This window comes from Salmo salar, chromosome 29 (genome assembly GCF_965601325.2).
Source record: "Salmo salar chromosome 29, fSalSal1, whole genome shotgun sequence".
Lineage (NCBI taxonomy): Eukaryota > Metazoa > Chordata > Actinopteri > Salmoniformes > Salmonidae > Salmo > Salmo salar.
This window is the reverse complement of record NC_138319.1, coordinates 30,334,209-30,361,402: the sequence shown is the minus strand read 5'-3', so window position 1 is coordinate 30,361,402 and position 27,194 is coordinate 30,334,209. Positions and strand designations below refer to the sequence as shown.

Sequence of the window (27,194 nt, the reverse complement as noted above, 5' to 3'; positions counted from 1 at the left end):
TACGTTAAAGGTCAGAGAGGATGAACAGACTACGTTAGATCAGAGAGGACGAACAGACTACGTTAAAGATCAGAGAGGACGAACAGAATACGTTAAAGGTCAGAGAGGACGAACAGAATACGTTAAAGATCAGAGAGGATGAACTGACTACGTTAAAGATCAGAGAGGATGAACTGACTACGTTAAAGATCAGAGAGGATGAAGTGACTACGTTAAAGATCAGAGAGGATGAACTGACTAGTAGAGGAGCAAGGCGTCTGTCCACTACACAGACCTCTGTGTTCCAGTGTAGGCTGATATAGCCTAGCCCATTCTAGTGTTTGTTCTCCTCACCTCAGAACATATATGATGACTAGAGACCAATACTGTGAATAAGATGCAAAGTACTATTGGCATTTTTTTTTTATCAGAATTTGCTCTGTCTAATTGTTTTTATGTGGCTGATAACAGCACCATGAGCTCCACATCTAAACTCATCTCTTTATGTGAGTTATAATTGGCCTGTTATATTTCCTTTTCTGAATGCCAAATGTCAATTCCAACCCCTTAGCTTTGTAAGACAAGAGTTCTGGAGGATTCTCCAGTAACCATGCAGCAGAGCAAGCCTGTGGTCCCTTCTTCACAACCACAGACCCTCTACTCCTCCACCCCTGCCCTCCCTCCCTCCATCCCTCCCTCCCTGTGATTCGGCATCTCCCCCCCCCTAAACCTCCCTCTCCATCCCTCGTCCCAACATGTCTCCCCCAGCTGTCTGATTCTGGGGATTTTGGCTGTTATGATCCAACCCCGTCCCAATGGCTCCAATACTGGACAACACTCCTCTAGGCTAGCTGCTTTCTTCTTTCTTCCTTTTTATTTTTTACTTCTTCACTTTTGTTCTTCATTTTGTTTCCGTTTTGTTGCATCCTGTGCGCTTTTGATCAGCAGTGGGAAGTATTGTCTGGACCGCTTCCTGTTGAACTGGGACAGACTTGACCTTCTGAAGCGGCAGATCTTTGGTGCACAGTCATGCAACATGTCCTCTCTGGTCTCATTGCTTCTCTTCCACCCGTGTGGATTTCTTCGTGTCTAAAGACAAACTTGAACTGGGAAATGACTTGAGGTTTTAGACCCCTCTCAATGTAGCATATGTAAATACAATTCATTTACATGTATTTTTCTCCTGTAAGTATTGTTAATGCATAGGGTAATTACCGGTTATAGTATCCACTCCCATGCATAGGCCTAATATTATATCTTATTAAAACAGAAATGATTTGACCAACCGCAATGCTAGAAGCGCCACTCCAAACTCACTTTTTTATCTATTGATTGTAAAATCCCTGGTCAGACAGCTATTAGCATATTATATAGTCTGCATCCCAATAGAGAAGAGTGGTTTCCTCTCCCTGTCTCACGATAGGTGAAAGTAGATTCCCAGAAGGTGTCCTCCTTGTTGCTTTCACCTGTCCTGTGTATTCAGATCAGTGCAGATGAAGTAAAGGAGATGAGGAGAGGAAGTCTCTCTAGACTATTGGGATGCAGCCTTAGACACTCGTATAGATTGAAGGACTCTCCGTTAGTCAGCTATCCCAGGATCCTCTGCTGCATGCGTTCATTAGACCCCATAGTTTGTCTCCTGGTTTTATTTTTATCAATCTCTTTATTTATTTTTTGCCTCAGCTTCTTACAATACCTGTTGTTCTTTTGGTCATATTTTTGTTCGATTTTTCATGGCCATCTTTTTGTTTGTTTGTTCCTGCTCCTTGGTTGGATGCACTTCCTTCCTGTGTGTTGTGATGTCACTTCCTGTCCAGTGCTGGAGTTTAAGCTACGGAAAGCCAAGGAGACCATTCAGGCTCTACGCGCCAACTTGACTCAGGCAGCAGGTGGCGTACTTAACACTTCTACTCCTCCATGTCATCCCTCTCTCCATCTCTCCCTTTTTATGGAGCTTCTCTCTAGCTCCTCCCCTCTTTCACTGGGGTGGAAGGGTTCATCTGTTCTGTTGCTTTGTCTTTCTAGAGAGCGACACTCAGGAGAGAAACAAGAACTACAAATCAAATCCTGAGATTCAGGTAGGCCGGACTCTCTCCTACACGTTGTTAGTAACTGTATGAAGTGCAGTTGTGGAGTACCACTGCAGCGAATACACAATGTATCTTCAAAATTACAGTTTATTGAAAAACTTGACTTTTCGGTTTGATTGATATTTCATCTGTCTCTATACTCTTAGGAACTTATCCGCCCACTGGAGAAGCGAGCCTTAAATTTTCTTGTGAATGAATATTTATTAAAGAATGAGTACAAACTGTCGGCCATCACATTCTCTGATGAAAATGATGACCAGGTAATGTTTGATTTGTCACTCAAGTATTTAATGTGCCATAAGGCTGTATACAGTATATAAACATATCATCCCATCTTGTATGGTCGTTCAGGACTTTGAGTTGTGGGACGACGTGGGCCTGAACATTCCGAAGCCTCCCGACCTATTACAGATCTACAGGAACTGTGGCTCCGCCCTTCCGTCGCCGCGGGATACAGTGGATGTATCCGTGGGGGTGGAGTCAGGCGAGCTCACTGGGAACTACATTGTCCAGAAACCTGATCTCTTGCACCAGGTAGGAGAGCGAGAGAGAGAGCTCTGCAGTGACATGAAAACTAAACAATCCACTCAGACTGATTTAGTCTACACACCTTCTCTCCATTCACAATGTTTACTCAAATCCTCCTCTGTCTGTCTCTCTCTCTCTCTCTGTCTCTCTTTCAGCAGCAGACAGAGGTGGTTGAGGAGTTAGAGTATCAGATCAGTCTACTGAACGAGGAGAAACAGAGTCTGGCTGACCAGATCAAGAAACTACAGAGGTGTGTGTTGAGAGAGGATGGGGTAATGGCTCTACACTCCACCCTATGTGGTCACAGGTAGATGCTTGATTTGAAAATGTCTCTGCCACAGCATGTGACCTTTATCCCTTGAACTTTGAACTGGCAGTGGGTTAACTGCCTTGTTCAGGGGCAGAACGACAGATTTTTACCTTGTCAGCTCGGGGATTCGATCTAGCAACCTTTCGGTTACTGGCCCAACGCTCTAACCACTAGGCTACCTGCCGCTCCTATTCAGGAGGCTGCAATCCTTATAACTTTACAGCTATTCTGATTTATTTTCTCTCTCCTCCAGTGAGATCCAAAGCCTGAGAAGGACAGTGTCCCCCCTTCCTCCTGACCAGGGCTCACATCTCAACTCCCACTCCTCCTCGTCCACACCTCCCCGGCCCCCCCTGGACAACGGTCAGTACCTGGACATCAGGAGAGCCTCGGAACCTGACAAGCCCCACACTGAGAGCAACCCCCCCACTCAGACCGTCACTTCCCCTACACACACCTCTACACAACCCCATGCCAAGCTAAAGTGCAGAGGGACGGTGGTGTTGGACCAGCCCAACAGGTTAGTCTGAAGATTGTGTAGTTTCTCAGTGTGACCTGTAGATGGAGCCAGTGGCCTGTAATAAACAGTCAGATTCTATTTCTCTTGACTGGAATGCGCTTGATTCCTGTTCACTCTCTCGTCTTTTCGCCTTGTGTTCATTGACAGGAAGTTGTCACCAGCGTTCCAGCAGGCCCTGTTGTCCTTTTGTAAGATGTCAGCTGACAGTCGTCTGGGGGCAGAGGTCAGAGGTCACCCCTAATCAGACACATGACCATAGTGTCAGCTTTTTATGTCTAAGAGTATAGTATACTACTATTGAAACCATTGAAATATATAGTCCTTAGAGCAGTGAAATATCAAAATGTGTATTTCGCTCTTTAATATTAGCCTTCTCTCCCCCCGCTTAGGTGTCGAGGATAGCAGACAATGAGGAGAGTGTGATGCTGATGTTGGGTCGCTGTCTCCCTCACATCGTCCCCAATGTCCTCCTGGCCAAACGAGAGGTACCTCCCTCTCTCATCTCCCCCCTCCTCCCCCATCCTCCCATCAACACGGGCTTCTTTCTGTTTTTAGTTTGGAATTCAATGTCTGTCTCCACTGTTTTTCACAAATTCTCATCTCTCCTTCCCCTCTCTTCCACTTTTTTGTCCTCTTGCTTTCTCTTTTGTCTTTCTTTCACTCTCTCATTCATTGTCTCGCTCTGTGCATGCCTTTCTGCTCCTAGAGAATGGTTGCACACCTGTGCCAGGTGAGTTGGACATGCCCACATCTGCATGACCAGACCTCACATCCAGGTGTAACACAGGCCCACGCCACTGGCTACAAACACACATCAGTCTCATCTGATTGGCTAGTTACTAAAACTTGAGCAGGACAAAGCTATGCTAGTGTTTTTATAATGTATGAAAAAGCTAAAGATTTTTTTATTTGTTTTATTTTTATTTAACCTTTATTTAACTAGATAAGTTAAGAACAAATTCTTATTTACAATGATGGCCTAGGAACAGTGGCTTAACTGCCTTGTTCAGGGGCAGAACGACAGATTTTTACCTTGTCAAGTCGGGGATTCGACCTTTCGGTTACTAGTCCAACGCTCTAACCACTAGGCTACCTGGCGTTAGGGGTAATGGCTAGTTTCAGTAATAAAGATTGCATATGTAGTTGTGGCTTGTGTGTATAGGGTAAAGGGATCAATCGAACTCTACCAAAACAATGGAAACGCCATTGTAATGCCCGTGGGGAATAGATCCAGAACCTCCCGCAGCAAAATGGTCCTACATTTAGGCTATTGTTTATGTGTATTTCACACTATGTTGAGGTAAATATCAGAGTATAATGTTATGGATGTCAGCCCCTTGACATGTTCATGACATCATCACCAATCAACTGCATTACACTTTAAAAAAAGACTCCAATTTCCACCACCGAAAAAGCGGCAATAATAATATTTTTCCATTTTGATGTGCAGTAGCCAGTATACACTTCCTCAAAATAGTCAGAATTAATCTAAGATAAATCTGTCATTCGTTTTTACGTTTTTGCAGAGGAGATCTTAGTCGTGTAATTTTCCATTTTAAGATGTTTGGTGCGGTATTTCTCAAAGAAGAAATGTGCATGAAAATGAGTCTTGAATGACGACAGACTTTATTGAATAATCCCTACTGTTGACCAATCACTGACGAATGGGCGCGGACTTCGGCTCTGAACTTTAGCTTGCCTCCAGAAATTTTTTTTGTGCCCAAACAGCCCAAAAAAATTCACCGATGTCCAAAATGTCATCATAATATACAGTTGAAGTCGGAAGTTTACGTACACTTAGGTTGGAGTCATTAAAACTCGTTTTTCAACCACTCCACAAATTTCTTGTTAACAAACTATAGTTTTGGCAAGTCGGTTAGGACATCTACTTTGTGCATGACACAAGTAATTTTTCCAGTAATTTTTTACAGAGATTATTTCACTTATAATTCATTGTATCACAATTCCAGTAGGTCAGAAGTTTACATACACTAAGTTGACCGTGCCTTTAAACAGCTTGGAAAATTCCAGAAAATTATGTCATGGCTTTAGAAGCTTCTGATAGGCTAATTGACGTCATTTGAGTCAATTGGAGGTATACCTGAGGATGTATTTCAAGGCCTACCTTCAAACTCGGTGCCTCTTTGCTTGACATCATGGGAAAATCAAAAGAAATCAGTCAAGACCTCAGAAAAAAAGTTGTAGACCTCCATAAGTCTGGTTCATCCTTGGGAGCAATTTCCAAACGCCTGAAGGTACCACATTCATCTGTACAAACAATAGTATGCAAGTATAAACACCATGGGACCACGCAGCCATCAAACCGCTCTGTCTCCTAGAGATGAACGTACTTTGGTGCGAAAAGTGCAAATCAATCCCAGAACAACAGCAAAGGACCTTGTGAATATGCTGGAGGAAACAGGTACAAAAGTATCTATAGCCACAGTAAAACGAGTCCTATATCGACATAACCTGAAAGGCCCGCTCAGCAAGGAAGAAGCCACTGCTCCAAAACTGCCATAAAAATGCCAGACTATGGTTTGCAACTGCACATGGGGACAAAGATCGTACTTTTTGGAGAAATGTCCTCTGGTCTGATGAAACTGTTTGGCCATAATGACCATCGTTATGTTTGGAGGAAAAAGGGGGATGCTTGCAAGCCGAAGAACACCATCGCACACGTGAAGGACAGGGGTGGCATCATCATGTTGTGAGGATGCTTTGCTGCAGGAGGGACTGGTGCACTTCACAAATAGATGGCATCATGAGGTAGAAAAATGATGTAGATGTATTGAAGCAACATCTCAAGACATCAGTCAGGGAGTTAAAGCTTGGTCGCAAATGGGTCTTCCAAATGGACAATGACCCCAAGCATACTTCCAAAGTTGTGGCAAAATGGCTTAAGGACAACAAAGTCAAGGTATTGGAGTGGCCATCACAAAGCCCTGACCTCAATCCCATAGAAAATATGTGGGCAGATCTGAAAAAGCGTGTGCGAGCAAGGAGGCCTACAAACCTGACTCAGTTACACCAGCTCTGTCTGGAGGAATGGGCCAAAATTCACCCAACTTATTGTGGGAAGCTTGTTGAAGGCTACCTGAAACATTTGAACCAAATTAAACATTTTTAAAGGCAATGCTACCAAATACTAATTGAGTGTATGTAAACTTCTGACCCACTGGGAATGTGATAAAAGAATTAAAAGCTGAAATAAATAATTCTCTCTTCTACATCTTTCTGACATCTCACAGTCTTAAAATAAAGTGGTGATCCTAACTGACCTAAAACAGGGATTGTTACTAGGATTAAATGTCAGAAATTGTGAAAAACTGAGTTTAAATGTATTTGGCTAAGGTGTATGTAAACTTCCGAACTCTACTAAACCGTTTCGTCTGGGAGCATGTGGACGCCTTTAGTCTATTGATTGTTGAAGTCAGCTATGGTTCAACTTCATCTATGAGATTGTGGTTTTTGAGTTTGTGTGTGACACTGTGGTGTGTGTGTGTCACTGTGGTGTGTGTGTGTGTGTGACACTGTGGTGTGTGTGTGTGTGTGACACTGTGGTGTGTGTGTGACACTGTGGTGTGTGTGTGTGTGACACTGTGGTGTGTGTGTGTGTGACACTGTGGTGTGTGTGTGTGTGACACTGTGGTGTGTGTGTGTGTGTGTGACACTGTGGTGTGTGTGTGTGTGTGTGACACTGTGGGTGTGTGTGTGTGTGTGTGACACTGTGGTGTGTGTGTGTGTGTGTGTGACACTGTGGTGTGTGTGTGTGTGTGTGTGTGTGTGTGACACTGTGGTGTGTGTGTGTGACACTGTGGTGTGTGTGTGTGTGTGTGACACTGTGGTGTGTGTGTGACACTGTGGTGCGTGTGTGACACTGTGGTGTGTGTGTGTGACACTGTGGTGCGTGTGACACTGGTGTGTCAGGGCCTTCCCTGTGGCTCAGTTGGTAGAGCATGGTGTTTGCAACGCCAGCACGGTGTGTGCAACGCCAGGGTTGTGGGTTCGATTCCCACGGGGGGCCAGTAGAAAAAATAAATACAAATTAAAAAATGTATGAAATGTATGCATTCACTACTGTAAGTCGCTCTGGATAAGAGCATCTGCTGAATGACTAAAATGTCAAAAAAATGTGTGCGTGTGTGACACTATGGTGTGTGTATGTGTGAGATTGTGGTGTGTGTGAATGAGTGGTTGGTAGAGTCAGGTGGGCTCACCACGTAGTCCATGTGATTTGCATATCACAGTTATTCTTTTAATGATCTACTGACAGTTAGGAAGAATCTGGCTTCCCACCAAAAATCTAGGAAAAACAAGGTGAAGAAAAGAGAGCTTGTTCTGCCTCGGTGGCAGGAGGTATGGACTTTGTTCTGTGTCAGTTAGACAGCCAGAATCAACACACACACACACCTTTGTGCTCCTACTGTTTGTAGGCCTCCCACTGGCACCTCAAAAACACACCTTTAAGTTGTACACTCCACACCATGGACACGTGACTAGGAACAAAAGACGTTTGACTTTGATGACTGACTGAATTAGTGTAACATTAGAAATCTGCCAGCCACCTGTCTTCTTTACTGTCAATACTCATACATCATAATGGACTTATGGCAGACAGACCAAGCTGAAAGATACTCCCCAATACCTGTATGGTCTTCATGGAACCAGATACTCCTCAATACCTGTATGGTCTTCATGGAACCAGATACTCCTCAATACCTGTATGGTCTTCATGGAACCAGATACTCCCCAATACCTGTATGGTCTTCATGGAACCAGATACTCCCCAATACCTGTATGGTCTTCATGGAACCAGATACTGACCAATACCTGTATGGTCTTCATGGAACCAGATACTGATCAATACCTGTATGGTCTTCATGGAACAAGATACTGACCAATACCTGTATGGTCTTCATGGAACAAGATACTCCCCAATACCTGTATGGTCTTCATGGAACAAGATACTCCTCAATACCTGTATGGTCTTCATGGAACCAGATACTCCTCAATACCTGTATGGTCTTCATGAGAACCAGATACTGATCAATACCTGTATGGTCTTCATGAGAACCAGATACTGACCAATACCTGTATGGTCTTCATGAGAACCAGATACTGACCAATACCTGTATGGTCTTCATGGAACCAGATACTCCTCAATACCTGTATGGTCTTCATGAGAACCAGATACTGACCAATACCTGTATGGTCTTCATGGGAACCAGATACTCCTCAATACCTGTATGGTCTTCATGGAACCAGAGACTGACCAATACCTGTATGGTCTTCATGGAACCAGATACTCCTCAATACCTGTATGGTCTTCATGGAATCAGATACTCCTCAATACCTGTATGGTTTTCATAAGAACCAGATACTCCTCAATACCTGTATGGTTTTCATAAGAACAAGATACTCCTCAATACCTGTATGGTTTTCATAAGAACAAGATACTCCTCAATACCTGTATGGTTTTCATAAGAACAAGATACTCCTCAATACCTGTATGGTTTTCATAAGAACCAGATACTCCTCAATACCTGTATGGTTTTCATAAGAACAAGATACTCCTCAATACCTGTATGGTTTTCATAAGAACAAGATACTCCTCAATACCTGTATGGTTTTCATAAGAACAAGATACTCCTCAATACCTGTATGGTTTTCATAAGAACAAGATACTCCTCAATACCTGTATGGTTTTCATAAGAACAAGATACTCCTCAATACCTGTATGGTTTTCATAAGAACAAGATACTCCTCAATACCTGTATGGTTTTCATAAGAACAAGATACTCCTCAATACCTGTATGGTTTTCATAAGAACAAGATACTCCTCAATACCTGTATGGTTTTCATAAGAACAAGATACTCCTCAATACCTGTATGGTCTTCATGGAACCAGATACACCTCAATACCTGTATGGTCTTCATGGAACCAGAGACTGACCATTACCTGTATGGTCTTCATGGAACCAGATACTGACCAATACCTGTGTGGTCTTCATGGAACCAGGACCATGAATAGTCAACAGTCCCACTTCCCATTTTTGAGTGCCTTGCTCAAGGGCAACTGGGCTGCATCTCAAATCACGTTATTATTGGTCACATACACATGGTTAGCAGATGTTATTGGTCACATACACATGGTTAGCAGATGTTAATGGTCACATACACATGGTTAGCAGATGTTAATGCAAGTGTAGTGAAATGCTTGTGCTTCTAGTTCCCTACAGTGCAGTAATATCTAACAATTCCCCAACTACCTAATGCACACACATCTAAAGGGGTGAATGAGAATATGTACATGAAAGTATATGGATGAGCGATGGCCGAGCGACATAGGCAAGGTGCAATACATGGTATGAAATACAGTATATACATGTGATATGAGTAATATTAACATTATTAAAGTGACTAGGCTGCATCTCAATAGTCTAAAATGACTTAATTTGCACTGAACATGGTGTCACTCTGCGATAGGTCGTAGTTGGCCACCCCTGGTTTAAACATGTTACCATGGTGTCACTCTGCAATAGGTCCTAGTTAGCCACCCTTGGTCTGAACATGGTGTCACTCTGCAATAGGTCCTAGTTGGTTACCCCTGGTCTAAACATGTTACCATGGTGTCACTCTGCAATTGGTTGTCGTTGGTCACCCCTGGTCTAAACATGTTACCATGGAGTCAGTCTGCAATAGGTTGTAGTTGGTCATCCCTGGTCTAAACATGTTACCATGGTGTCACTCTGCAATAGGTCCTAGTTGGCCACCTCTGGTCTAAACATCTTATCATGGTGTCACTCTGCAATAGCTCCTAGTTGGCCACTCCTGGTCTAAACATGTTACCATGGTGTCACTCTGATATAGCTCCTAGTTGGCCACCCCTGGTCTAAATATAGGGTAGGGTTCACTGGTTCTGGAATAGAACAAGGTTGAACTGGGGAAAGGGATAATTGTCAGTTGCACAACTGAATGCATTCAACCGAAATGTGTCTTCCACATTTTACCCAACCCCCCAGTGGGCTGCCTTAATCGTCGTCCGAGGAGAAGTTGTTGTGGGGGTTAACTGTTTTGTTCAATTTGAAATTCAAATGTACATTTTCTCTTAACAGTTGGTGAACACACAACAGTTGTTAATCCGTCTCTGGGGGTTGTGTTGAGTGTGAAGCACATCATATATATATGTATTTGAACGAAGGACAGTTGTACTCAGCATCTACAGACATCCAGCGTATGCTGAGTGAATCATTTCAGGTCTCCCCTTCCATTCCCCAGCCTCTCTCACTATAGACCGTCTTTGGTTTTATTTTGTTGTTCTGCCAACATTCAATTTTGGGTTTGGTCATTCTGCCAACCCTCAGCAGGAAAATATGAGACCTTGCTGGAAAACCCTGCTGCTTTCAAAAAAGAAAATACATATTTTTAACTGTGTTTTTAACAGTGTATCCTCTCTCTCTAATTTGGTTGTGTGTGCGGCAGGGAAGTAGAGCTAACCACAGTTTGACCATGGGGCAGTGCTGTCCGCCCGTCCCATCCTGGAACTCTGCTTTAGTTTTTATTCTTTCTCTCTCCAGGTTGGTTCACCTATGAACTTCACATGACCTTTACTGTTCACGTAGGAACTTGGTCCAATCATTCATATTATGAAACCATGAGACATTGATACATGGATGTACATGATAACAGCACATTGTTTCCATTTCTTTTGACCCTCGTTCTGTTTCTGTTGGTGGTGTTAACAGTGTTGTTAAACTCCCTCTCTCTTACCCATTGCCCCCCCACACCCACCCCTGGCCTGCAAACCCTATCTGTGCAGTTTGACTGCCCCGCCCCCTGCTTAAACCAAAGAGCCACAACTCCAAGCTGATCTCTCTCTCTCTCTATCTATGCCCCGCTCTCTCTCAATCTCTTTCAAATTTTCAAATTCAAGCTGCTTTATTGGCATGAAAAACATTGTCAATATTGCCAAAGCAACAATGTATACAATATACATTGTAATACAATTATAAGCAATAACAAATAATAATATAAAATGGCAGTAAATAATAATACAAAATTAAATATAAAAATAATAACAATAAAATAATAGTAGAATGTAATAAATATATAAATATGGAAAATGAATCTATAACTAACTTATAACTAAATAACGGTCATCTACACCATTACATCAGTACTACAACTACTATCATCATTACCACTACTACTACTACCACCATCACTAAACTGTTATCATTACCATCCCCACCCATACCACTACTATTTGGAATGATAAACAACAATAATAGTAATAATAATAAGTAAGTTACTGCTTACTATGCAGATGTTATTATTCAGTGTCCTTCAGGCTATGGCAGGCAAATACATATTTGGCTTTTTTTTCTTCTCATCTCTCTCCATCCATGTCTCTCTCCCTCTCTCTATCCATGTCTCTCTCTCCCTCTCTCCATGTCTCTCTCTCCCTCTCTCCATCCCGGTCTCTCTCTCCCTCTCTCCATCCCTGTCTCTCTCTCTCTCCCTCTCTCCATCCCTGTCTGTCTCTCTCTCCCTCTCTCCATCCCTGTCTCTCTCTCTCTCCCTCTCTCCATCCCTGTCTCTCTCTCTCTCCCTCTCTCCATCCCTGTCTCTCTCTCTCTCCCTCTCTCCATCCCTGTCTCTCTCTCTCTCTCCCTCTCTCCATCCCTGTCTCTCTCCCTCTCTCCGTCTCTCTCTCTCTCCCTCTCTCCGTCTCTCTCTCTCTCCCTCTCTCCGTCTCTCTCTCTCTCCCTCTCTCCGTCTCTCTCTCTCTCCCTCTCTCCGTCTCTCTCTCTCTCCGTCTCTTCGTCTCTCTCTCTCTCTCTCCCTCTCTCCATCCCTGTCTCTCTCTCCATCCCTGTCTCTCTCTCCATCCCTGTCTCTCTCGCCGTCCCTGTGTCTCTCGCCGTCCCTGTGTCTCTCGCCGTCCCTGTGTCTCTCTCCGTCCCTGTGTCTCTCTCTCCGTCCCTGTGTCTCTCTCTCCGTGTCTGTCTCTCTTTCTCTCTCTCTCTTTCTCTTTCTCTCTACACCCCCCTCTCTGTCTCTCTCTGTCTGTCTCTCTCTCTCTTTCTCTTTCTCTCTACACCCCCCTCTCTCTTTCTCTCTACACCCCCTCTCTCTGTCTCTCTCTTTCTCTCTACACCCCCCTCTCTCTTTCTCTCTACACCCCCTCTCTCTGTCTCTCTCTTTCTCTCTACACCCCCCCCCCCCTCTCTCTCTCTCTCTCTCTCTCTCTTTCTCTCGACACCCCCCTCTCTCTCTCTCTCTCTCTCTCTCTCTCTCTCTCTCTCTCTCTCTTTCTCTCTACACCCCCCTCTCTCTCTATCTAGGAGTTGATTCCTCTCATCCTGTGTACAGCGTGTCTCCACCCGGAGCCAAAAGAGAGAGACCAGCTCCTTCACATCCTCTTCAATCTCATCAAGAGACCTGACGACGAACAGAGGTGTGGGTTTCTATACCTAGCTGTTATATCTGTATTTCTAGGCTGATGATCTAAATGGTGTGTGTGTGTGTGTATTAACTACAGGTTGTGTCTATATGTATATAGGTAGATGATCCTAACAGGTTGTGTGTATATAGGTAGATGATCCTAACAGGTTGTGTCTATATGTATATAGGTAGATGATCCTAACAGGTTGTGTCTATAGGTAGATGATCCTAACAGGTTGTGTCTGTATGTATATAGGTAGATGATCCTAACAGGTTGTGTCTATAGGTAGATGATCCTAACAGGTTGTGTCTGTATGTATATAGGTAGATGATCCTAACAGGTTGTGTCTGTATGTATATAGGTAGATGATCCTAACAGGTTGTGTCTGTATGTATATAGGTAGATGATCCTAACAGGTTGTGTCTGTATGTATATAGGTAGATGATCCTAACAGGTTGTGTCTGTATGTATATAGGTAGATGATCCTAACAGGTTGTGTCTATATGTATGTATATAGGTAGATGATCCTAACAGGTTGTGTCTGTATGTATATAGGTAGATGATCCTAACAGGTTGTGTCTGTATGTATATAGGTAGATGATCCTAACAGGTTGTGTCTGTATGTATATAGGTAGATGATCCTAACAGGTTGTGTCTGTATGTATATAGGTAGATGATCCTAACAGGTTGTGTCTGTATGTATATAGGTAGATGATCCTAACAGGTTGTGTCTGTATGTATATAGGTAGATGATCCTAACAGGTTGTGTCTGTATGTATATAGGTAGATGATCCTAACAGGTTGTGTCTATAGGTAGATGATCCTAACAGGTTGTGTCTGTATGTATATAGGTAGATGATCCTAACAGGTTGTGTCTGTATGTATGTATATAGGTAGATGATCCTAACAGGTTGTGTATATATGTATGTATATAGGTAGATGATCCTAACAGGTTGTGTCTATAGGTAGATGATCCTAACAGGTTGTGTCTGTATGTATGTATATAGGTAGATGATCCTAACAGGTTGTGTCTGTATGTATATAGGTAGATGATCCTAACAGGTTGTGTCTGTATGTATATAGGTAGATGATCCTAACAGGTTGTGTCTATATGTATGTATATAGGTAGATGATCCTAACAGGTTGTGTCTGTATGTATATAGGTAGATGATCCTAACAGGTTGTGTCTATGTATATAGGTAGATGATCCTAACAGGTTGTGTCTGTATGTATATAGGTAGATGATCCTAACAGGTTGTGTCTGTATGTATATAGGTAGATGATCCTAACAGGTTGTGTCTGTATGTATATAGGTAGATGATCCTAACAGGTTGTGTCTGTATGTATATAGGTAGATGATCCTAACAGGTTGTGTCTGTATGTATATAGGTAGATGATCCTAACAGGTTGTGTCTATAGGTAGATGATCCTAACAGGTTGTGTCTATAGGTAGATGATCCTAACAGGTTGTGTCTATAGGTAGATGATCCTAACAGGTTGTGTCTATAGGTAGATGATCCTAACAGGTTGTGTCTGTATGTATATAGGTAGATGATCCTAACAGGTTGTGTCTGTATGTATATAGGTAGATGATCCTAACAGGTTGTGTCTGTATGTATATAGGTAGATGATCCTAACAGGTTGTGTCTATAGGTAGATGATCCTAACAGGTTGTGTCTATAGGTAGATGATCCTAACAGGTTGTGTCTATAGGTAGATGATCCTAACAGGTTGTGTCTGTATGTATATAGGTAGATGATCCTAACAGGTTGTGTCTATAGGTAGATGATCCTAACAGGTTGTGTCTATAGGTAGATGATCCTAACGGGTTGTGTCTATTGGTAGATGATCCTAACAGGTTGTGTCTGTAGTATGTATGTATATAGGTAGATGATCCTAACAGGTTGTGTCTATATGTATGTATATAGGTAGATGATCCTAACAGGTTGTGTCTATATGTATGTATATAGGTAGATGATCCTAACAGGTTGTGTCTATATGTATGTATATAGGTAGATGATCCTAACGGGTTGTGTCTGTATGTATATAGGTAGATGATCCTAACAGGTTGTGTCTATATGTATGTATATAGGTAGATGATCCTAACAGGTTGTGTCTATAGGTAGATGATCCTAACGGGTTGTGTCTATATGTATGTATATAGGTAGATGATCCTAACAGGTTGTGTCTATAGGTAGATGATCCTAACGGGTTGTGTCTATATGTATGTATATAGGTAGATGATCCTAACGGGTTGTGTCTATATGTATGTATATAGGTAGATGATCCTAACAGGTTGTGTCTATAGGTAGATGATCCTGACAGGTTGTGTCTATAGGTAGATGATCCTAACAGGTTGTGTCTATATGTATGTATATAGGTAGATGATCCTAACAGGTTGTGTCTATAGGTAGATGATCCTAACAGGTTGTGTCTATAGGTAGATGATCCTAACAGGTTGTGTCTATAGGTAGATGATCCTAACGGGTTGTGTCTATATGTATGTATATGTAGATGATCCTAACAGGTTGTGTCTATATGTATGTATATAGGTAGATGATCCTAACAGGTTGTGTCTATAGGTAGATGATCCTAACAGGTTGTGTCTATATGTATGTATATGGTAGATGATCCTAACAGGTTGTGTCTATAGGTAGATGATCCTAACAGGTTGTGTCTATATGTATGTATATGGTAGATGATCCTAACAGGTTGTGTCTATAGGTAGATGATCCTAACAGGTTGTGTCTATAGGTAGATGATCCTAACAGGTTGTGTCTATAGGTAGATGATCCTAACAGGTTGTATCTATAGGTAGATGATCCTAACAGGTTGTATCTATAGGTAGATGATCCTAACAGGTTGTGTCTATAGGTAGATGATCCTAACAGGTTGTGTCTGTATGTATATAGGTAGATGATCCTAACAGGTTGTGTCTGTATGTATATAGGTAGATGATCCTAACAGGTTGTGTCTGTATGCATGTATATAGGCAGATGCTCCTAACAGGTTGTGTCTGTATGTATGTATATAGGCAGATGCTCCTAACAGGTTGTGTCTGTATGTATGTATATAGGCAGATGCTCCTAACAGGTTGTGTCTATAGGTAGATGATCCTAACAGGTTGTGTCTATAGGTAGATGATCCTAACAGGTTGTGTCTATAGGCAGATGATCCTAACAGGTTGTGTGTATATAGGTAGATGATCCTAACAGGTTGTGTCTATATGTATGTATATAGGTAGATGATCCTAACAGGTTGTGTCTATATGTATGTATATAGGTAGATGATCCTAACAGGTTGTGTCTATATGTGTATATAGGTAGATGATCCTAACAGGTTGTGTCTATATGTATGTATATAGGTAGATGATCCTAACAGGTTGTGTCTATATGTATGTATATAGGTAGATGATCCTAACAGGTTGTGTCTATATGTATGTATATAGGTAGATGATACTAACAGGTTGTGTCTGTATGTATATAGGTAGATGATCCTAACAGGTTGTGTCTATAGGTAGATGATCATAACTGGTTGTGTCTATAGGTAGATGATCATAACTGGTTGTGTCTATAGGTAGATGATCCTAACTGGTTGTGTCTATAGGTAGATGATCCTAACAGGTTGTGTCTATAGGTAGATGATCCTAACAGGTTGTGTCTATAGGTAGATGATCCTAACAGGTTGTGTCTATAGGTAGATGATCCTAACAGGTTGTGTCTATAGGTAGATGATCCTAACAGGTTGTGTCTATAGGTAGATGATCCTAACAGGTTGTGTCTATAGGTAGATGATCCTAACAGGTTGTGTCTATAGGTAGATGATCCTAACAGGTTGTGTCTATAGGTAGATGATCCTAACAGGTTGTGTCTATAGGTAGATGATCCTAACAGGTTGTGTCTATAGGTAGATGATCCTAACAGGTTGTGTCTATAGGTAGATGATCCTAACAGGTTGTGTCTATAGGTAGATGATCCTAACAGGTTGTGTCTATAGGTAGATGATCCTAACAGGTTGTGTCTATAGGTAGATGATCCTAACAGGTTGTGTCTGTATGCATGTATATAGGCAGATGCTCCTAACAGGTTGTGTCTGTATGTATGTATATAGGCAGATGCTCCTAACAGGTTGTGTCTGTATGTATGTATATAGGCAGATGCTCCTAACAGGTTGTGTCTATAGGTAGATGATCCTAACAGGTTGTGTCTATAGGTAGATGATCCTAACAGGTTGTGTCTATAGGTAGATGATCCTAACAGGTTGTGTCTATAGGTAGATGATCCTAACAGGTTGTGTCTATAGGTAGATGATCCTAACAGGTTGTGTCTATAGGTAGATGATCCTAACAGGTTGTGTCTATAGGTAGATGATCCTAACAGGTTGTGTCTATAGGTAGATGATCCTAACAGGTTGTGTCTATAGGTAGATGATCCTAACAGGTTGTGTCTATAGGTAGATGATCCTAACAGGTTGTGTCTATATGTATGTATATAGGTAGATGATCCTAACAGGTTGTGTCTATATGTATGTATATAGGTAGATGATCCTAACAGGTTGTGTCTATAGGTAGATGATCCTAACAGGTTGTGTCTATAGGTAGATGATCCTAACAGGTTGTGTCTATAGGTAGATGATCCTAACAGGTTGTGTCTATAGGTAGATGATCCTAACAGGTTGTGTCTATAGGTAGATGATCCTAACAGGTTGTGTCTATAGGTAGATGATCCTAACAGGTTGTGTCTATAGGTAGATGATCCTAACAGGTTGTGTCTATAGGTAGATGATCCTAACAGGTTGTGTCTATAGGTAGATGATCCTAACAGGTTGTGTCTATAGGTAGATGATCCTAACAGGTTGTGTCTATAGGTAGATGATCCTAACAGGTTGTGTCTATAGGTAGATGATCCTAACAGGTTGTGTCTATATGTATGTATATAGGTAGATGATCCTAACAGGTTGTGTCTATATGTATGTATATAGGTAGATGATCCTAACAGGTTGTGTCTATATGTATGTATATAGGTAGATGATCCTAACAGGTTGTGTCTATATGTATGTATATAGGTAGATGATACTAACAGGTTGTGTCTATATGTATGTATATAGGTAGATGATCCTAACAGGTTGTGTCTATAGGTAGATGATCATAACTGGTTGTGTCTATAGGTAGATGATCATAACTGGTTGTGTCTATAGGTAGATGATCCTAACTGGTTGTGTCTATAGGTAGATGATCCTAACTGGTTGTGTCTATAGGTAGATGATCCTAACAGGTTGTGTCTATAGGTAGATGATCCTAACAGGTTGTGTCTATAGGTAGATGATCCTAACAGGTTGTGTCTATAGGTAGATGATCCTAACAGGTTGTGTCTATAGGTAGATGATCCTAACAGGTTGTGTCTATAGGTAGATGATCCTAACAGGTTGTGTCTATAGGTAGATGATCCTAACAGGTTGTGTCTATAGGTAGATGATCCTAACAGGTTGTGTCTATAGGTAGATGATCCTAACAGGTTGTGTCTATAGGTAGATGATCCTAACAGGTTGTGTCTATAGGTAGATGATCCTAACAGGTTGTGTCTATAGGTAGATGATCCTAACAGGTTGTGTCTGTATGTATATAGGTAGATGATCCTAACAGGTTGTGTCTGTATGTATGATATAGGTAGATGATCCTAACAGGTTGTGTCTGTATGCATGTATATAGGCAGATGCTCCTAACAGGTTGTGTCTGTATGTATGTATATAGGCAGATGCTCCTAACAGGTTGTGTCTGTATGTATGTATATAGGCAGATGCTCCTAACAGGTTGTGTCTATAGGTAGATGATCCTAACAGGTTGTGTCTATAGGTAGATGATCCTAACAGGTTGTGTCTATAGGTAGATGATCCTAACAGGTTGTGTCTATAGGTAGATGATCCTAACAGGTTGTGTCTATAGGTAGATGATCCTAACAGGTTGTGTGTATATAGGTAGATGATCCTAACAGGTTGTGTCTATATGTATGTATATAGGTAGATGATCCTAACAGGTTGTGTCTATATGTATATAGGTAGATGATCCTAACAGGTTGTGTCTATATGTATATAGGTAGATGATCCTAACAGGTTGTGTCTATATGTATATAGGTAGATGATCCTAACAGGTTGTGTCTATATGTATGTATATAGGTAGATGATCCTAACAGGTTGTGTCTGTATGTATATAGGTAGATGATCCTAACAGGTTGTGTCTATATGTATGTATATAGGTAGATGATCCTAACAGGTTGTGTCTGTATGTATATAGGTAGATGATCCTAACAGGTTGTGTCTATAGGTAGATGATCCTAACAGGTTGTGTCTATAGGTAGATGATCCTAACAGGTTGTGTCTATAGGTAGATGATCCTAACAGGTTGTGTCTATAGGTAGATGATCCTAACAGGTTGTGTCTATAGGTAGATGATCCTAACAGGTTGTGTCTATAGGTAGATGATCCTAACAGGTTGTGTCTGTATGTATATAGGTAGATGATCCTAACAGGTTGTGTCTGTATGTATGCATATAGGTAGATGATCCTAACAGGTTGTGTCTGTATGCATGTATATAGGCAGATGCTCCTAACAGGTTGTGTCTGTATGTATGTATATAGGCAGATGCTCCTAACAGGTTGTGTCTGTATGTATGTATATAGGCAGATGCTCCTAACAGGTTGTGTCTATAGGTAGATGATCCTAACAGGTTGTGTCTATAGGTAGATGATCCTAACAGGTTGTGTCTATAGGTAGATGATCCTAACAGGTTGTGTCTATAGGTAGATGATCCTAACAGGTTGTGTCTATAGGTAGATGATCCTAACAGGTTGTGTCTATAGGTAGATGATCCTAACAGGTTGTGTCTATAGGTAGATGATCCTAACAGGTTGTGTCTATAGGTAGATGATCCTAACAGGTTGTGTCTATATGTATGTATATAGGTAGATGATCCTAACAGGTTGTGTCTATATGTATATAGGTAGATGATCCTAACAGGTTGTGTCTATATGTATATAGGTAGATGATCCTAACAGGTTGTGTCTATATGTATATAGGTAGATGATCCTAACAGGTTGTGTCTATATGTATGTATATAGGTAGATGATCCTAACAGGTTGTGTCTATATGTATGTATATAGGTAGATGATCCTAACAGGTTGTGTCTATATGTATGTATATAGGTAGATGATACTAACAGGTTGTGTCTGTATGTATATAGGTAGATGATCCTAACAGGTTGTGTCTATAGGTAGATGATCCTAACAGGTTGTGTCTATAGGTAGATGATCATAACTGGTTGTGTCTATAGGTAGATGATCCTAACAGGTTGTGTCTATAGGTAGATGATCCTAACAGGTTGTGTCTATAGGTAGATGATCCTAACAGGTTGTGTCTATAGGTAGATGATCCTAACAGGTTGTGTCTATAGGTAGATGATCCTAACAGGTTGTGTCTATAGGTAGATGATCCTAACAGGTTGTGTCTATAGGTAGATGATCCTAACAGGTTGTGTCTATAGGTAGATGATCCTAACAGGTTGTGTCTATAGGTAGATGATCCTAACAGGTTGTGTCTATAGGTAGATGATCCTAACAGGTTGTGTCTATAGGTAGATGATCCTAACAGGTTGTGTCTATAGGTAGATGATCCTAACAGGTTGTGTCTATAGGTAGATGATCCTAACAGGTTGTGTCTATAGGTAGATGATCCTAACAGGTTGTGTCTATAGGTAGATGATCCTAACAGGTTGTGTCTATAGGTAGATGATCCTAACAGGTTGTGTCTATAGGTAGATGATCCTAACAGGTTGTGTCTATAGGTAGATGATCCTAACAGGTTGTGTCTATAGGTAGATGATCCTAACAGGTTGTGTCTGTATGTATGTATATAGGTAGATGATCCTAACAGGTTGTGTCTATAGGTAGATGATCCTAACAGGTTGTGTCTATAGGTAGATGATCCTAACAGGTTGTGTCTGTATGTATATAGGTAGATGATCCTAACAGGTTGTGTCTGTAGATGTATATAGGTAGATGATCCTAACAGGTTGTGTCTGTATGCATGTATATAGGTAGATGATCCTAACAGGTTGTGTCTGTATGTATATAGGCAGATGATCCTAACAGGTTGTGTCTGTATGTATGTATATAGGCAGATGCTCCTAACAGGTTGTGTCTATAGGTAGATGATCCTAACAGGTTGTGTCTATAGGTAGATGATCCTAACAGGTTGTGTCTATAGGTAGATGATCCTAACAGGTTGTGTCTATAGGTAGATGATCCTAACAGGTTGTGTCTATAGGTAGATGATCCTAACAGGTTGTGTCTATAGGTAGATGATCCTAACAGGTTGTGTCTATAGGTAGATGATCCTAACAGGTTGTGTCTGTATGCATGTATATAGGTAGATGATCCTAACAGGTTGTGTCTATAGGCAGATGATCCTAACAGGTTGTGTCTGTATGTATGTATATAGGCAGATGCTCCTAACAGGTTGTGTCTATAGGTAGATGATCCTAACAGGTTGTGTCTATAGGTAGATGATCCTAACAGGTTGTGTCTATAGGTAGATGATCCTAACAGGTTGTGTCTGTATGCATGTAAATAGGCAGATGCTCCTAACAGGTTGTGTCTGTATGTATGTATATAGGCAGATGCTCCTAACAGGTTGTGTCTGTATGTATGTATATAGGCAGATGCTCCTAACAGGTTGTGTCTATAGGTAGATGATCCTAACAGGTTGTGTCTATAGGTAGATGATCCTAACAGGTTGTGTCTATAGGTAGATGATCCTAACAGGTTGTGTCTATAGGTAGATGATCCTAACAGGTTGTGTCTATAGGTAGATGATCCTAACAGGTTGTGTCTATAGGTAGATGATCCTAACAGGTTGTGTCTATAGGTAGATGATCCTAACAGGTTGTGTCTATAGGTAGATGATCCTAACAGGTTGTGTCTGTATGTATATAGGTAGATGATCCTAACAGGTTGTGTCTGTATGTATATAGGTAGATGATCCTAACAGGTTGTGTCTGTATGTATATAGGTAGATGATCCTAACAGGTTGTGTCTATAGGTAGATGATCCTAACAGGTTGTGTCTATAGGTAGATGATCCTAACAGGTTGTGTCTATAGGTAGATGATCCTAACAGGTTGTGTCTATAGGCAGATGATCCTAACAGGTTGTGTCTATATGTATGTATATAGTTAGATGATCCTAACAGGTTGTGTCTATAGGCAGATTATCCTAACAGGTTGTGTCTATATGTATGTATATAGGTAGATGATCCTAATAGGTTGTGTCTCTATGTATGTATATAGGTAGATGATCCTAACAGGTTGTGTCTATATGTATGTATGTATATAGGTAGATGATCCTAACAGGTTGTGTCTATATGTATGTATATAGGTAGATGATCCTAACAGGTTGTGTCTATAGGTAGATGATCCTAACAGGTTGTGTCTATATGTATGTCTATAGGTAGATGATCCTAACAGGTTGTGTCTGTATGTCTATAGGTAGATGATCCTAACAGGTTGTGTCTATAGGTAGATGATCCTAACAGGTTGTGTCTATAGGCAGATGATCCTAACAGGTTGTGTCTATAGGCAGATGATCCTAACAGGTTGTGTCTATAGGCAGATGATCCTAACAGGTTGTGTCTATAGGCAGATGATCCTAACAGGTTGTGTCTATAGGCAGATGATCCTAACAGGTTGTGTCTATAGGCAGATGATCCTAACAGGTTGTGTCTGTAGGCAGATGATCCTAACAGGTTGTGTCTGTAGGCAGATGATCCTAACAGGTTGTGTCTGTAGGTAGATGATCCTAACAGGTTGTGTCTGTAGGTAGATGATCCTAACTGGTTGTGTCTGTAGGTAGATGATCCTAACTGGTTGTGTCTGTAGGTAGATGATCCTAACTGGTTGTGTCTGTAGGTAGATGATCCTAACTGGTTGTGTCTGTAGGTAGATGATCCTAACAGGTTGTGTCTATAGGTAGATGATCCTAACAGGTTGTGTCTATAGGTAGATGATCCTAACAGGTTGTGTCTATAGGTAGATGATCCTAACAGGTTGTGTCTATAGGTAGATGATCCTAACAGGTTGTGTCTGTATGTATATAGGTAGATGATCCTAACAGGTTGTGTCTGTATGTATATAGGTAGATGATCCTAACAGGTTGTGTCTGTATGTATATAGGTAGATGATCCTAACAGGTTGTGTCTGTATGTATATAGGTAGATGATCCTAACAGGTTGTGTCTATATGTATGTATATAGGTAGATGATCCTAACAGGTTGTGTCTATATGTATGTATATAGGTAGATGATCCTAACAGGTTGTGTCTGTATGTATATAGGTAGATGATCCTAACAGGTTGTGTCTGTATGTATATAGGTAGATGATCCTAACAGGTTGTGTCTGTATGTATATAGGTAGATGATCCTAACAGGTTGTGTCTGTATGTATATAGGTAGATGATCCTAACAGGTTGTGTCTGTATGTATATAGGTAGATGATCCTAACAGGTTGTGTCTATATGTATGTATATAGGTAGATGATCCTAACAGGTTGTGTCTATATGTATGTATATAGGTAGATGATCCTAACAGGTTGTGTCTGTATGTATATAGGTAGATGATCCTAACAGGTTGTGTCTATAGGTAGATGATCCTAACAGGTTGTGTCTATAGGTAGATGATCCTAACAGGTTGTGTCTATAGGTAGATGATCCTAACAGGTTGTGTCTATAGGTAGATGATCCTAACAGGTTGTGTCTATAGGTAGATGATCCTAACAGGTTGTGTCTATAGGTAGATGATCCTAACAGGTTGTGTCTATAGGTAGATGATCCTAACAGGTTGTGTCTATAGGTAGATGATCCTAACAGGTTGTGTCTATAGGTAGATGATCCTAACAGGTTGTGTCTGTATGTATATAGGTAGATGATCCTAACAGGTTGTGTCTATATGTATGTATATAGGTAGATGATCCTAACGGGTTGTGTCTATAGGTAGATGATCCTAACAGGTTGTGTCTATAGGTAGATGATCCTAACAGGTTGTGTCTATAGGTAGATGATCCTAACAGGTTGTGTCTATAGGTAGATGATCCTAACAGGTTGTGTCTGTATGTATATAGGTAGATGATCCTAACAGGTTGTGTCTGTATGTATATAGGTAGATGATCCTAACAGGTTGTGTCTGTATGTATATAGGTAGATGATCCTAACAGGTTGTGTCTGTATGTTATAGGTAGATGATCCTAACAGGTTGTGTCTGTATGTATATAGGTAGATGATCCTAACAGGTTGTGTCTGTATGTATATAGGTAGATGATCCTAACAGGTTGTGTCTGTATGTATATAGGTAGATGATCCTAACAGGTTGTGTCTATATGTATGTATATAGGTAGATGATCCTAACAGGTTGTGTCTATATGTATGTATATAGGTAGATGATCCTAACAGGTTGTGTCTATATGTATGTATATAGGTAGATGATCCTAACAGGTTGTGTCTATAGGTAGATGATCCTAACAGGTTGTGTCTATAGGTAGATGATCCTAACAGGTTGTGTCTATAGGTAGATGATCCTAACAGGTTGTGTCTATAGGTAGATGATCCTAACAGGTTGTGTCTATAGGTAGATGATCCTAACAGGTTGTGTCTATAGGTAGATGATCCTAACAGGTTGTGTCTGTATGTATATAGGTAGATGATCCTAACAGGTTGTGTCTATATGTATGTATATAGGTAGATGATCCTAACAGGTTGTGTCATATAGGTAGATGATCCTAACAGGTTGTGTCTATAGGTAGATGATCCTAACAGGTTGTGTCTATAGGTAGATGATCCTAACAGGTTGTGTCTGTATGTATATAGGTAGATGATCCTAACAGGTTGTGTCTATAGGTAGATGATCCTAACAGGTTGTGTCTATAGGTAGATGATCCTAACAGGTTGTGTCTATAGGTAGATGATCCTAACAGGTTGTGTCTATAGGTAGATGATCCTAACAGGTTGTGTCTATAGGTAGATGATCCTAACAGGTTGTGTCTATAGGTAGATGATCCTAACAGGTTGTGTCTATAGGTAGATGATCCTAACAGGTTGTGTCTATAGGTAGATGATCCTAACAGGTTGTGTCTATAGGTAGATGATCCTAACAGGTTGTGTCTGTATGTATATAGGTAGATGATCCTAACAGGTTGTGTCTATAGGTAGATGATCCTAACAGGTTGTGTCTATAGGTAGATGATCCTAACAGGTTGTGTCTATAGGTAGATGATCCTAACAGGTTGTGTCTGTATGTATATAGGTAGATGATCCTAACAGGTTGTGTCTATAGGTAGATGATCCTAACAGGTTGTGTCTATAGGTAGATGATCCTAACAGGTTGTGTCTATAGGTAGATGATCCTAACAGGTTGTGTCTATAGGTAGATGATCCTAACAGGTTGTGTCTATAGGTAGATGATCCTAACAGGTTGTGTCTATAGGTAGATGATCCTAACAGGTTGTGTCTATAGGTAGATGATCCTAACAGGTTGTGTCTATAGGTAGATGATCCTAACAGGTTGTGTCTATAGGTAGATGATCCTAACAGGTTGTGTCTATAGGTAGATGATCCTAACAGGTTGTGTCTATAGGTAGATGATCCTAACAGGTTGTGTCTATAGGTAGATGATCCTAACAGGTTGTGTCTATAGGTAGATGATCCTAACAGGTTGTGTCTGTATGTATGTATATAGGTAGATGATCCTAACAGGTTGTGTCTATATGTATGTATATAGGTAGATGATCCTAACAGGTTGTGTCTATATGTATGTATATAGGTAGATGATCCTAACGGGTTGTGTCTGTATGTATATAGGTAGATGATCCTAACAGGTTGTGTCTATATGTATGTATATAGGTAGATGATCCTAACGGGTTGTGTCTGTATGTATATAGGTAGATGATCCTAACGGGTTGTGTCTATATGTATGTATATAGGTAGATGATCCTAACAGGTTGTGTCTATAGGTAGATGATCCTAACAGGTTGTGTCTATATGTATGTATATAGGTAGATGATCCTAACAGGTTGTGTCTATAGGTAGATGATCCTAACGGGTTGTGTCTATAGGTAGATGATCCTAACAGGTTGTGTCTATATGTCTATAGGTAGATGATCCTAACAGGTTGTGTCTATAGGTAGATGATCCTAACAGGTTGTGTCTGTATGTATAAAGGTAGATGATCCTAACTGGTTGTGTCTATATGTATGTATATATGTAGATGATCCTAACAGGTTGTGACTATATGTATGTTTATAGGTAGATGATCCTAACGGGTTGTGTATATAGGTAGATGATCCTAACAGGTTGTGTCTATATGTATGTATAATGGTAGATGATCCTAACAGGTTGTGTCTATAGGTAGATGATCCTAACAGGTTGTGTCTATAGGTAGATGATCCTAACAGGTTGTATCTATAGGTAGATGATCCTAACAGGTTGTGTCTATAGGTAGATGATCCTAACAGGTTGTGTCTATAGGTAGATGATCCTAACAGGTTGTGTCTATAGGTAGATGATCCTAACAGGTTGTATCTATAGGTAGATGATCCTAACAGGTTGTGTCTATAGGTAGATGATCCTAACAGGTTGTGTCTGTATGTATATAGGTAGATGATCCTAACAGGTTGTGTCTGTATGTATATAGGTAGATGATCCTAACAGGTTGTGTCTGTATGCATGTATATAGGCAGATGCTCCTAACAGGTTGTGTCTGTATGTATGTATATAGGCAGATGCTCCTAACAGGTTGTGTCTGTATGTATGTATATAGGCAGATGCTCCTAACAGGTTGTGTCTATAGGTAGATGATCCTAACAGGTTGTGTCTATAGGTAGATGATCCTAACAGGTTGTGTCTATAGGTAGATGATCCTAACAGGTTGTGTCTATAGGTAGATGATCCAAACAGGTTGTGTCTATAGGCAGATGATCCTAACAGGTTGTGTGTATATAGGTAGATGATCCTAACAGGTTGTGTCTATATGTATGTATATAGGTAGATGATCCTAACAGGTTGTGTCTATATGTATGTATATAGGTAGATGATCCTAACAGGTTGTGTCTTATATGTATATAGGTAGATGATCCTAACAGGTTGTGTCTATATGTATGTATATAGGTAGATGATCCTAACAGGTTGTGTCTATAGGTAGATGATCCTAACAGGTTGTGTCTATATGTATGTATATAGGTAGATGATACTAACAGGTTGTGTCTGTATGTATATAGGTAGATGA

General features: G+C 40.8%; 1 protein-coding gene across 3 annotated transcripts in view; it reads left to right on the top strand.

The window, feature by feature from the left end:
- Positions 1-27,194, top strand: part of LOC106592044 (RAB11-binding protein RELCH homolog) — an 88,377-nt gene that overhangs the window by 20,560 nt on the left and 40,623 nt on the right. Inside the window, exons 3-11 of one of the 3 annotated variants that reach the window (XM_082970794.1) lie at positions 1,797-1,868; positions 2,005-2,057; positions 2,216-2,329; positions 2,421-2,603; positions 2,756-2,847; positions 3,161-3,427; positions 3,575-3,650; positions 3,817-3,912; positions 12,778-12,890. In XM_082970794.1, coding sequence (XP_082826920.1) covers positions 1,797-1,868; positions 2,005-2,057; positions 2,216-2,329; positions 2,421-2,603; positions 2,756-2,847; positions 3,161-3,427; positions 3,575-3,650; positions 3,817-3,912; positions 12,778-12,890 — 1,066 coding nt within the window. Of the gene's footprint in view, positions 1-1,796; positions 1,869-2,004; positions 2,058-2,215; positions 2,330-2,420; positions 2,604-2,752; positions 2,848-3,160; positions 3,428-3,574; positions 3,651-3,816; positions 3,913-12,777; positions 12,891-27,194 lie in introns of all 3 variants that reach the window. The other 2 variants (XM_045710910.2, XM_082970795.1) reach the window with 2 other exon arrangements.